Genomic DNA, 13,680 nt, shown 5'->3' on the forward strand with positions numbered 1-13,680 from the left:
AAGCATGGATCCTGTGATTTAATATTTTTCATTATGCTTTCTTCGAGGGACCAAGTCTGATTTCTTTTATTCTTTTCCCTTTTTAACATTCCGTTGCATAGAGAACGGTGAACGCGCACAAGATTCGTTCGACCTCTTCCTCCCATGGAAATGATTACGAAAGCCATTCGATTATGCTTCCTGAGAGTTTATCATCACCGCTCGTAAATTCTCCCAGCAGGAAAAGCAATCTGCGCGTTCGCTGCGAATAGCAGTGGCGGCGTTCGTTGCCGAATAGACCGGTAATCCCGAAGATACGAAACGATAAAAAGGGAAAGAAGAAAAGGAACGAAGATTCTGAAAGTGGCCCGTAATGAAGGCGACCAAGATAAATATGGAAAAGAGGGATTAAAGCAAATGGCCGAACGGCTTCGTATCCAGCTTCAATATGCTTGAAAGTGTCCCGCTGACGTGGCGTTTCGAAATTGAATGTCCACCGAGGGATTTGGTAGACGTCATCGTTGATGATACGCGAAACGAGACCGGATAAAAAAGAACAAATTTCTTTTTTTCATTTCAAGCCATTTATTTTTAGCAAATGACAATGTAAATACACGTTAAATTGACAACGATTTAACACCGGTACTGGCTTAAACAAACGAAACTGGCTTCGAGCTACTCCTCTCTGCGGTTAATATGACCAATGTATGTATAGGGGCAGGCAGCATATAGGGCTTGGGGTGCATAAATATACGTGTATGCGTCACCGCACGCATAAGTGCCGATGAGGGGATTTGTAAATGATCTTAACGTCTCGCGTCAATCACTTACGCCGTCTTAACACGCTTGATCTACAAATTTATGATTGTAAAAGATACGATAGTGATCGGCGTAAGTTGTAAGATTTTTTCTTTTCATTTCAGACGATCCTGGAGGCAGTCTTTCCCTCGTAGAGTCTACAGGAAGTCAGCTTACAATCCTTTTCCCGCGAAGCAGGTCCCGACATCCGCTCAGGATTCACCTAGAAAAAAAAAATATATATATATATATTCTCAGCCGGTTGATATACCGAGCTGGAGAAACGAAGTTCTCTTAAGACGTCGGAAACCGCGGAAAAAGAATCTTTCGTAGACGAAGGAAGGAAGGAACGGTGGCGCGAAGGGGCGAAATTACGTCAAAAAGTCTGGAGAATTTATCGGAGCACTTTTTAAACTCCTCCTTCGCGCGATTAGCATATTATTTCTATGGAAGACCGACTATGGAAAGAGCAGGCTCCTCTGTCGGGGGTGGACGCGGGGGTTAACGCGGCCAGGAGCATATCAAATATGTTGATAAATGATCCCTTTGAGCGATGAATAGGCGGTGTCGGCCACTCTATGTATCCTTTTTTCGATGTGCTAGGAACATTTGAATGTCAGAAGGATTGCCTTCCTTCGCTGGTTGATCTCGAATCGACGTCGCCCTTTACACAGGCGAGAAAAATCACAAGCGTCTGCGTTCTACTCGCTGAAATATTCCGATGGAATCGAAAATATTCTTCAGCAACTCTAGACGACGAATTCGTTAGACGCAATCGAATATCAAATTCCTCCCCTTCTTCTCGGGGGGTGATTACCATCCTTCACAGCTGAAGAAGTAGCTGCGGAAACTTATTATTAGGTCTATAAGAACTCTGAGTACTTATCAATTTAAATAATAAGTCCAAAAAATGAAAACAGAGATTGAAAATATCCTACTGCAAAGATGAAAGCAGGGGTAGTTGACGGGGAGCGAATGAACCTCCGGAGGATCAAATTGACCCCTGGTCTTTGATCTTGAATTCGGTCAACAAGCATACAGAAAGAAGCGTAAGCAGTTTTTATTGCGAAGAACCATGTAAAACAGTCGGGTTTCCGTTTTGCCAATCAGTTCTGACCAACCACCCTTTGCCAATCTCCATATGATTTAGATAGACGTAAACTTGCCTCGGAAAAGTTTAACAAATGAAAAGCGATAAAGCATACATTGAATACAGAGGAGCCAAAAGCACGATGTTTTTAAAATTGCAAAAATACGGTAACGGCGGAAGATCGTGAATCGAAATGATATTTTATAGTATCCGCGACGGTATAGGGGAACATTGAAATATTTCTCTGAGCGGGGATGTTTAACAAATTTTATCGTTCGACTGTATTTTACAAACCAACGAACAATAACGTTCTGACAATTAGCATCATAAAAGGAAGAACACACGTCGGAAAGCATAACGAGAACGGAATAAATTTTCACGAAACCCAAAATTAATTGCAAGCTTCGTTAGAAGAGTGTATTGATAACGACAGCAGGTAATGCAAAATCGTCAGCTAATAAAATGAATTCCTGAATTATTGATCAGTGGTACGCAGTGTATTTATCGACCGAAAAGACGTACTGCAGGGATAATTTATCGACGCTCGCTTCCAACAATAGATCATCAAGAAAATGTTTAAAATTGTAATATTATGATAATTATTGTGGCATCATTTCATTGTTCGTAATCCAGCTGTGCTTGCAAAATTTATAAAATTTAAGACCGCTCTTGAAAATGAATGTTGATTCACGAATAATATTAAATTTGTATCTAAAAGTCTAACGCGATTTCATGACAAAAAAGTATTATAAAACAGCACTTATAGTATGTTGAGATAGCCTTCGATAAAAATCTTTTTTTAATTGGAATAAAATCAATACGATTAGATTAAATTTCATATTATCTACTCTTCAAGATAGTTAAAAAGTTGGTGTTTAGAATTTCATGTCTTTATACTAGAAATCATGATGTTTTAAAAAAATATATGCTAAGTAGAGCATGATATAAAAGAACTTCCGTTTCAAATCGACTTATCTATTTATTATGGTAAGTTAAAAAAAGAGAGTAAGTTCTCTGATACATCTCAGAGCATTTCCTCTTTCGCTGGATGGCCAGGGAAGTTAAAAATAAATTGTACGCGTATTAAATCTATTTTTGAACCCTCTCCCGAGAGCAAAATCATGACCGCACATACTGATCGTGGCTAAAGCAGACTCGAAGCTCTTTTTTCTTTCATTTCATTTCACAAGTCGCACTAAGTTCTGATATTTCAACACGTGAGTACTAGTGACGTTCTGAACCGAAAGTAAAGCTTTATCTCAAGATTTTCTTAATGAAATTGACATAAAGTGATTATAATAGAATGTGGAAAGAATAATAATTAGTTTGACTATTTCCAAGGGGTGAGTGAAAATAATGAACCTTCTGTACCTTCTGTAATTTTCTATGGTATTTCTTGTATCTCTGCAGACTATAAACGTTTTAATAAATCTTCTTGATTCAGAGAAAGGTGAATTTGAAAATTATCAAAGATCGATTTTCGAGAACGATTAAACGACATGCGTAACAACGAGCAGTCGATAAGGCCATTTTGATATACTGTGTCGATATCACTGTATCTGTCATTTTCTCATGTTGTGAGGTTATCTACTTTTGTTGTTTTCAGACTTTTCTCAAAACTTACGATGGGTACACGCAAGATGCGTGTTAGAATTTCGCTATTCGTTATTGTTATAATTTTTGGGTTCTTTCCGTTTGGAAGTGCTGCATCAGCACATATACATACTCATATACACAACAAACCCAACAGCCATGAAAGGACAGATGATGGTGCATTCAGTCCACGAGACGCGAATCATTTTACAGGAGGAGAACATCAGGAATTTGATCATGAAGCTATTCTGGGTATAAATCAAATGTTAATTTTAATGTAAGCTTATAAAATTGTCTTATCGTGTATTTTTTTGCAGGAAGTGCCAAAGAAGCGCAGGAGTTTGATAAACTTCCAATGCAAGAATCAAAAAGACGTTTAGGAATATTGTTGAAAAAAATGGATTTGAATAATGATAAGTTCATTGAAAGGAATGAACTAAAAGCTTGGATCTTACGTTCATTTAGGTACAGATAATTTAAACACTGTTAACTCATTCAACAGAAATTAGGGATACTAATTTATTTTGTGAATAGCATGCTTTCTGCAGAGGAATCTCAGGATCGGTTAGAAGATGTTGATATCGACGAAGATGGCAAAGTTAGTTGGGATGAGGTTCTACGAGATACATATCTCACTGATTCAGAAGATGCAGCTTTAGATGAAAAACTCATAAGTGATGATGAAGAGATATTTGAAGCTGCTGATATAGATAAAAATGGTTATCTGGATTCAGAAGAATTCAAAGCGTACACCCATCCTGAAGAAACACCTAGAATGTTTCCACTCTTATTGAAACAAGCTTTAGATGACAAAGATACCGATAAAGATGGATTTATTAGCTTTCAAGAATTTATTGGCAATAGGGCAAAATCAGAAGTTAAAGAGTGGTTAATAATAGAGAAGGATAAATTTGATTATGAACATGATAAAAATGGTGATGGAAGATTAGATTCAGATGAAATACTTTCGTGGCTAGTACCAAGCAATGAGTAAGTCAATGTTTATTGCAAAGTTTGTTATAATTAATAACTTTAAAACGCGGTATGATCGTACAATAATGTTTTAGGGAAATTGCGAGTGACGAAGTAGACCATTTATTCGCTGCATCTGACGACGATCACGATAACAGATTATCGTTCGATGAAATTTTGGAACATCACGATACTTTTGTAGGTAGTGAAGCGACAGATTATGGAGATCATTTGCAGGACATTGAACGTTTCACTGATGAACTTTGAGAAACGATAAGCACAAATTTTGTCCCTCTTTGTAATTCCTATCATAAATTTACATGACTGAAAATATTTTTAATACTTCTTAATGCCACATTTTTAACTCTTCTGTGTTTCGGTATTCCAACTTATTCTATGTTTAGAATATATATTATAAGCAGTTAGACGGAACTATTTAAAAATGCACAAAATACTCAACAAATAGTGTCTCAGTTATACAGTCTTCCAATTTTTATTAAACTTTAGTGCCATAGAAACACTGGCATTACATTACGAAACATTAAACTAGGGTTTATGTTACATATTGTTAGTAAGAGTTACCAAATACCATTTGTATTTCATTTTTAGTATTTATTGCGTAACTGATCGGTTACGCATACCCCACGATATAATTTTCTCATTATTGTTGGAATTCTAATTAGTTAATTGAAAAAATTAGTTAATTGAAAAAAAGTGGCAATTTAGGTAAATAGTAATTTAAAATATTAGATTTTACTAATGCAAGTTCAAAAATCATCAACAGAAAAGTGGAGGAAATTATTCTGTTTATGCAACTTAGTTTAATTAAAAACTAAAAATTATGAGATAATTATATCATATAATATTCACTGTCTGATGCAGTGTTACCTTCTTTTCGTATTATATAACGAATAATGTGTAATGTGATGAATTTTTTTTTAATAAAACGTGAATAGTCCAAATCAGCAGTGTCTTTGTATAAAATATTTTTAATTAAAAATATTGTTAGGACACTGCACTCCCGATTATCATTCAATAACTATTTGATCTATAATAAATTAGCGAAATAAATTATAAAATTTATAAAAATAACAAATTTCAATTAATAAATAATTATTAAGTTAATAAACAATTGTAAAATTAAAAATTATTGTTAAATAAATTTTAATAAAATAATTATACAAAATTTTACAATATATCCATGCGAAAATGTAAAAAGATCGAAAACTTTAATAAATATAACGATAATTTAGTTAATAAACAATTGTAAAATAAAATATTATAATTTTAATAAGATAATATTAAATCCGAGTCGAGGGAACCAACCGCGGCGTCGATGAAGCGGAACGTCACGGTTGATTGGCCACCGGTATAGTCTATGACGCGTCGACCTCGAGCGAGGACAAATTTAGTCAGTCTTATCGCGGCCGCCGAGGAGTGCGCATCACCTGTCACACGTTGACAGGTACGAGTATACGCTTGGATTATTGGAGCATGTGTTCATTTATGGATTACTTAAAGTGATAGTGCTTGTGCTTAGTGTTTTTTAATACATGCTTGTGCATACCTATTGGGATTTTTTAACACGTTTTATGGAGTGGTACCCCATGTGTCTACATGTGTACTAGTGAACCCCATTATGTGATTGGGCATGTGTATACCGGTTTATTAGTGGCTTCTATGGTGTGATTATTTATGTGTTTGCAAATATTTTAAGGGGTTTTATGGTGTTATTATTTATGTGATTTGACATATTTTTGCAAATATTTTTGGGGGTCTATGGTGTTGTTAACTATGAGTTTTGGCATGATTTTGCAAATGTTTTATGAGGTTTTATGGTGTTATTAGCTACGAGTTTTGACATAATTTTGGAATTATTTTATAATGTTTTATGGTGTGGTTCCTTATGTGTTTGCATGCATATTTTTAAATTAGTTTATATATTAGAAAATGTATTGCTTATTTATTGCATGTTTGCATGAATAAATTTGAAAATATTAACTGAAATAAATTGAGAGAAAACGTATATCGTTCAAGAGTCGTGATTTTTATGTTTTCAGATGAGTGCTTTGACCATTGAGGGTACCTTTGACGAACCAAAAGCCAAGCTGCCCAATTTTAATTTTTGGCGGGTGCAAGTCAACGATCGGTGAGTCGCATGCTTTAAAGTTCCTCCGGTTCCCATCATGTCGTAGGACGAATGGTCCGAAGCGACACGGGAATTGGTTGTAATTTTTATTTTTTGAGCGAGCATAGTGACCCACGAATATCATTGTATCATTTTATACAATGATAATCGTGCAAATTGCTTTTTTGTGTATTTTATGCCTTAGCTCAGGATAGGGTATTCTTGTACATATTTACATATATAGATTTCTAGTTTAAAAATGTAGAGAAGTCGGATGACCCTCCGACTTCAGAATACACTTTCTTTTTTATATGTACAAGAATTTATTTCGCGATGAGCGGATTTCAATATCAAAGTAATAAGCATGAATACTATTAATTATTAGAACTACTTATTTTGATAACGAAATCGCTCTTGAAATTAGAACGTTATTCAGATTTTACTCGTGAAATTGGCATCAGATCAGTATATGGGCTGGCCCCCCAGGGGGGTCGGTATTTGCTCTTCAAGCATTGTATAAAGTTCCCTTCTCGAACTTGAAATTCATTCTGTCTCGTTCACGGTTCTCGACCCTAAACACTCATCATTCGCACTTCAGCATCACAAACTCTATCACATAATCATTTATCCATCTGCATACCTTTGTGTAGTGAAATATTGCCCCGTTAGATATTAATGAACCAGTCATGTTTCTAGATCAGGATTTTTTATTTTAATTAGTGTTGCGAAAAATTTCCAACGCGAGAGTAAATATGACTATACACTGACTAATATTCGGTGGGAATCCTTTTGGTTTTTAAATTCAATCCAATATTTTATTTATTTAATCAAATTAGTTACAAGGATTCCGCGGCATAAGACCGTGAAACACCATCTCATGGGAGATAAACCCATGCATTACTAGGCCTTTGCAGGCGCAGCTTTAGAATATGGAACATATGAAAATATGTTACCATATTCTAAACTGTAGTCCTTTTGTCTATACTAGGGGCGTCCGTCAATCTGACACCGTTGGATGCAACGTGTTGGACGGGCGGGTAGCGCTCTTAGCGAAGGGGTGCATCCTGTCCTGGCGTTACGACGTCCAGGCGGGGTGGGTGGTATGTAGCGTCGAGCGCAAGTTCAGGGGGCCTAAGAACCTCCGTTGCCAGCTGATATTAGCAGTGGACGCATGTTTGAGTCATATTTGTTCAATTTTGCTTTTCAATATTTGCTCTTCAAGCATAATTTAAAGCTCCCCTTTAGTTATGTTGAAAGATCAGGATTTTCTATTTTAATTAGTGTTGCGATAAATTTCCAGCGCGAGAGTAACTATGACGATGCACTTACTAGTATTCGGTGGGAATCCTTTTGCTTTTTAAACTCAATGTTTTATTTAATTAATCAAATTATATACAAGGATTCCGCGGCATAAGACCGTGAACACCATCTCATGGGAGATAAAACCATGCATTACTAGGCCTTTGCAGGCGCAGATTTAGAATGTGGCGGAGTACCAAATCTTCCATTTGATAAACTGCTGCCTTTTGTCTATACTATGGGCGTCCGTCAATCTGACACGTTGGATGCAACGTGTTGGACGGGCGGGTAGCGCTCTTAGCGAAGGGGTGCACCCTGTTCTAGGCGGGATGGGTGGTATGTAGCGTCGAGCGTAAGTTCAGGGGGCCTAAGAACCTCCGTTGCCAGCTGGTATTAGAAGTGCACCATGCGTCATAGTTGCTCTATTTTGCTTTTCAGTATTAGCTCTTCTTTCGTACTTGAAATTCATTCTGTCACGTTCACGGTTCTCGACCATAAACACTCATCATTCACACTTCAGCCTCACGAACTCTATCACATAATCATTTATCCACCCGCATACCCCAGTATAGTGAAATATTAGCCCGTTAGATTTTCTATTTTAATTAGTGTTGCGAAAAATTTCCAACGCGAGAGTAAATATGACAATGCACTGACTAGTATTCGGTGGGAATCCTTTTGGTTTTTATTTAATGAAATTAGTTACAAGGATTCCGCGGCATAAGACCGTGAAACACCATCTCATGGGAGACAAACCCATGCATTACTAGGCCTTTGTAGGCGCAGCTTTAGAATATGGAACATATGAAAATATGTTACCATATTCTAAACTGTAGTCCTTTTGTCTATACTATGGGCGTCCGTCAATCTGACACCGTTGGATGCAACGTGTTGGACGGGCGGGTAGCGCTCTTAGCGAAGGGGTGCATCCTGTCCTGGCGTTACGACGTCCAGGCGGGGTGGGTGGTATGTAGCGTCGAGCGCAAGTTCAGGGGGCCTAAGAACCTCCGTTGCCAGCTGATATTAGCAGTGCACCATGTTAGTGTCATAGTTGCTCAATTTTGCTTTTCAGTATTTGCTCTTCAAGCATTGTATAAAGTTCCCTTTTCGAACTTGAAATTCATTCTGTCCCGTTCACGGTTCTCGACCTCACGAACTCTGTCTCATAACCATTTATCCATCTGCATACCTTTGTGTAGTGAAATATTACCCCACTAGATATTAATGTTCCAGACATGTTTCTAGATCAGGATTTTCTATTTTAATTAGTGTTGCGAAAAATGTCCAACGCGAAAGTAAATATGACTATACACTGACTAGTATTCGGTGGGAATCCTTTTGGTTGTTATGTAATAAAATTAGTTACAAGGATTCCGCGGCATAAGACCGTGAACACCACCTCATGGGAGATAAAACCATGCATTACTAGGCCTTTGCAGGCACAGCCATAGAGTACGGGACATTTAAGTATGTCGCACTCCATACGCTAAGCTGTCTTAAAGTCCTTTTGCCTATACTATTAGTGTCCACCACTCGAACACGTTGGATGCAACGTGTTCGATGGGTGGGTAGCGCTATTAGCGAAGGGGTGCATCCTGCCTTAATGGCCAAGTGCCATTGCGGCCAGGTGCCTTAAACAGGCGGGATGGGTGGTATGTAGCGTCTGGCGTATGAACTAGGGGGCCTAAGAACCTTCGTTGCCAGCTGATATTAGCAGTGGACGCATGTGGAGTCATATTTGCTTAATTTTTCTTTTCAATATTTGCTCTTCAAGCATAATTTAAAGCTCTCCTTTAGTCATGTTGCTAGATCAGTATTTTCTATTTTAATTAGTGTTGCGAAAGATAACGCGAGAGTAAATATGACGATGCACTTACGAGTATAGGGTGGGAATCCTTTTGGTTTTGAAAGTCAATGCATTTAGTTAATCAAATTAGTTACAAGGATTCCGCGGCATAAGACCGTGAAACCATCTCATGGGAGATAAAACCATGCATTACTAGGCCTTTTCAGGCGCAGCTTTAGAATGTGGCGCACGACCATATGTTACATATTGTAAACTGCAGCCTTTTGTCTATACTATGGGCGTCCGTCAATCTGACACGTTGGATGCAACGTGTTGGACGGGCGGGTAGCGCTCTTAGCGAAGGGGTGCATCCTATCCTAGGCGGGGTGGGTGGTGGTAGCGTCGAACGCAAGTTCAGGGGGCCTAAGAACCTCCCTTGCCAGCCCTATATTAGAAGTGCACCATGTTAGCGTCATACTTGCTCTGTTTTGCTTTTCAGTATTTGCTCTTCAAGCATAGTAGAAAGCTCTTCGTTCATACTTCAATTTCATTCTGTCACGTTCACGGTTCTCGATCCTAAACACTCATCATTCACACTTCAGCCTCACGAACTCTATCACATAATCATTTATCCACCCGCATGTTCGATGTTTATGTACTAGTCATGTTTTTAGATCAGGATTTTCTATTTTAATTAGTGTTGCGAAAAATTTCCAACGCGAGAGTAAATATGACAATGCACTGACTAGTATTCGGTGGGAATCCTTTTGGTTTTTAAACTCAATCCAATATTTTATTTATTTAATCAAATTAGTTACAAGGATTCCGCGGCATAAGACCGTGAAACACCATCTCATGGGAGACAAACCCATGCATTACTAGGCCTTTGCAGGCGCAGCTTTAGAATATGGAACATATGAAAATATGTTACCATATTCTAAACTGTAGTCCTTTTGTCTATACTAGGGGCGTCCGTCAATCTGACACCGTTGGATGCAACGTGTTGGACGGGCGGGTAGCGTTCTTAGCGAAGGGGTGCATCCTGTCCTGGCGTTACGACGTCCAGGCGGGGTGGGTGGTATGTAGCGTCGAGCGCAAGTTCAGGGGGCCTAAGAACCTCCGTTGCCAGCTGATATTAGCAGTGCACTATGTTTTATGTCATAGTTGCTCAATTTTGCTTTTCTGTATTTGCTCTTCAAGCTTTATATTTGAAAAGTCGAGTCACTTTTATTAAAATAGTCTGGTAAAAACGTTTATTTCCAAGCTATCCGATTATATACTCCACCCCCTTGGGGGTGCCAGCCCATATACTAAATCGGAGCCGTGAAATTTCGCCGATATTCTTACTTTTAATAAAGTGAGAATATCATCTTTAGTATTTCCTAATCATACGTTTTAGCTTAGGCATTTCAGCACACATGAAGAAAACTGGTAGGTGAAAATACCTTTGGCCTTGTTCATTTTTATGCCCAAAGCTCATTCGGGTACTTAGATGTACTCGCGTGGGTGGAGGGCGGTGGACAAGGTTTAGTTTTAAGTGTAATACATTTTGGCGACTGACAAAAGTAGTGAACCAATAGTGAACCACGATACAAGTTCCACATGTGTGTGTGTGGTTAGGATGTGGGATTTGTATCGTTTATTAACAACCTTAACTTACTACAATATTACAAAGCAATTAGAAAATTCTTATCGAGAATAAATTGAAAAATTTTTACATTTTTAATATTTGAAAGAGTACGAAAATGAAACGCATTCCTTTAGCATAATGTTCACTATTATTTGTCAGTCGATTTCAGCAAAAAGGTATGAAATTATTAGAGTGTGAATGTTGAATTGAACTCGGGTGTCGGAGGCGTCCCGGGACGTTCTCCCTAGGAGTAGGCTTTTTTGCACCCGGGTGGTAGAATGAGAACCGTGGAGTGAATTTTTGTGAGAATGATTTTTGCCCTTTTTTAAATATAGCGATAGGCAGGCAGGTAGTTTACTTCTGGTGTGATTGAGTTTAGTTTATAAGTAGGCAGGGCCAGAGCAAGCTTTCATGTTTCTCTTCGTATTCTCCTCTAATACGTGAGAAGCTTGTATCTGGGGTTGGAAATTAAAAAATCGAGAGGAAAAATGAAAATGCAAATTAATTAGTTGATTAATTAATTAATTTAGCATTCTCTCTTGATTTTTTCAAGGCCAAGCCTTAGTTTGTAAGTCGTAGTCGTGGTACTAGACCCGATTACAAAAATGAAATATTAAAGTGAAAGTGAAAGTGAAGTGAAGTGAAATTAAAATTATTTTGTGCTTGGACATTTGTAAAAATTATGCGCGTATGCGAGTAGCGATTCAGAGAATTGTTGCTCGTTTACGTGTTTCGTTTTTACGAATGCCTGAGCAAGCGTAAAATTTTCGCGAGTGATTTTTGTGAGGCTATTGCCGAAGAAAGAAGTGGCCATGTGCTGAAGAGCCCCGGCAAAATTTGCCCAGAAGAGGGGAACTACTAATGGCTCTCCATCTTCGGATGGACAGTCATTCTGTCACTATGCTCGCTAATTTGTTCTTTTCTTTTTTTTTCTTGACCGGTATAAACAGTACCGTCGAGAACATATTGAATTTGAAATTTTATTGCAATTTTGTTTCTGTTTTCGGCATTTTCCGTTTCAGTTGTTATCGAAATTGTGATGTTAATTATATTTTCTCTTTCATAATTTGATTGTTGAAATTTTTATTTTATGTCTGTTTTGGGGGGTTTTATACGTTTTGGGGTTCACTATTTTATTTCAGGAAATTATTCGTTTCTTTTATTAAATAGGTCCGAGTTTGCAATGGTAATTATGTTTTCTGTTTCCATATTCTACCGTTCAATTGTCACTGAGATTATAATGTTAATAATCATATTTTCTGTTACAGCAATTTATTGTTGAAATTTTTATTTTATGTCTGTTTTGGGGGGTTTTATAGGTTTAGGGGATTCACTATTTTATTTCAGGAAATTATTCGTTTTTTTTTCATTAAATAGGTCCGTGGTTGTAATGGTAATTATGTTTTCTGTTTCCATATTCTATCGTTTCAATTGTTACTGAGATTATAATGTTAATAATCATATTTTCTGTTACAGCATTTTATTGTTGAAGTGTTGTTACGTAGGCGAGTACGTGCACCGGTGGATACTTTCGAATGAAAAGGAATTTTCTTTTGCTTTGCTCGCCTTTTGTGTTTTCTTTCTTTTTCGATTTTCGTTTCCTTTTCACTTTTGATTATGACGAGTGTAACATTAGAATAGTAAGTACCGTAGGGTCCTTGGAATTATTTTTAAGGTAATTTAAAACATCATCGAGGGATCATCGAAGAATTCATTTGTTTTAAGTTACTTTTAAGTTAATTTTAAAATACTGTAAGCGAGTTAAGAACAAAAGTATGTGAGGAGATGAGTATGTGCATGCAGTATGTTTATGAACGAGTTATGTGTATGAAAGTATGATGCAAATTCTTTATCAGTATTGTGATAAAGAATTTGCTGCCCAAATTATGATGCGGTTCTCTATCCGAGGAAACAATTACATATCTCGGCATAGGGTCCTTGTAATTATTTTTAAGTTAATTTAAAACATCATCGAGGGATCATCGAGGGATCATCGAAGAATTCATTTGTTTTTGTAAGCGAGTTAAGAATGAAAGTATGTGAGAAGATGAGTATGTGCATGCAGTATGTTTATGAACGGGTTATGTGTATGGACTAGTATGAAGGTATGATGCAAATTCTTTATCGGTATTGTGGTAAAGAATTTGCTGCCCAAATTGTGATGCGGCTGTCTATCCGAGGAAACAATTACATATCTCAGCATGTTAAGAGAAGTGTAATTGTCGCTTCACGAGACTAAGCTGCCAACTTTGAAAACGAATGAAATTGTAATTGATCGATGTGAAGATCGATGTGGGGGATCGGCGTGACCGTAAGTCTATCCTCCATTACGCGAGCCTACGGGCTAATTAGAGTCTATACTCGGTTATCTCGTTGGCAACAGCTTGATAGGCGAGGTCCTTGTC

At 37.4% G+C, this 13,680-nt stretch overlaps 1 protein-coding gene across 6 annotated transcripts in view; it reads left to right on the forward strand.

Moving 5' to 3' along the window:
- The window catches only part of LOC114871619 (reticulocalbin-2), a 69,610-nt gene extending 64,213 nt beyond the window's left edge, over positions 1–5,397 (forward strand). The window contains exons 1-6 of one of the 6 annotated variants that reach the window (XM_029177745.2): positions 2,930–3,210; positions 3,278–3,383; positions 3,474–3,712; positions 3,778–3,925; positions 3,995–4,450; positions 4,528–5,397. In XM_029177745.2, the coding sequence (XP_029033578.1) occupies positions 3,367–3,383; positions 3,474–3,712; positions 3,778–3,925; positions 3,995–4,450; positions 4,528–4,699 (1,032 nt within the window). In that variant the 5' untranslated portion in view covers positions 2,930–3,210; positions 3,278–3,366 and the 3' untranslated portion in view covers positions 4,700–5,397. The other 5 variants (XM_029177744.2, XM_029177748.2, XM_029177747.2 and 2 more) reach the window with 5 other exon arrangements.
- The last annotated feature ends 8,283 nt before the right edge of the window (positions 5,398–13,680 follow it).

The sequence above is a fragment of the Osmia bicornis genome, chromosome 6 (genome assembly GCF_907164935.1).
Source record: "Osmia bicornis bicornis chromosome 6, iOsmBic2.1, whole genome shotgun sequence".
Taxonomy (NCBI): domain Eukaryota; kingdom Metazoa; phylum Arthropoda; class Insecta; order Hymenoptera; family Megachilidae; genus Osmia; species Osmia bicornis.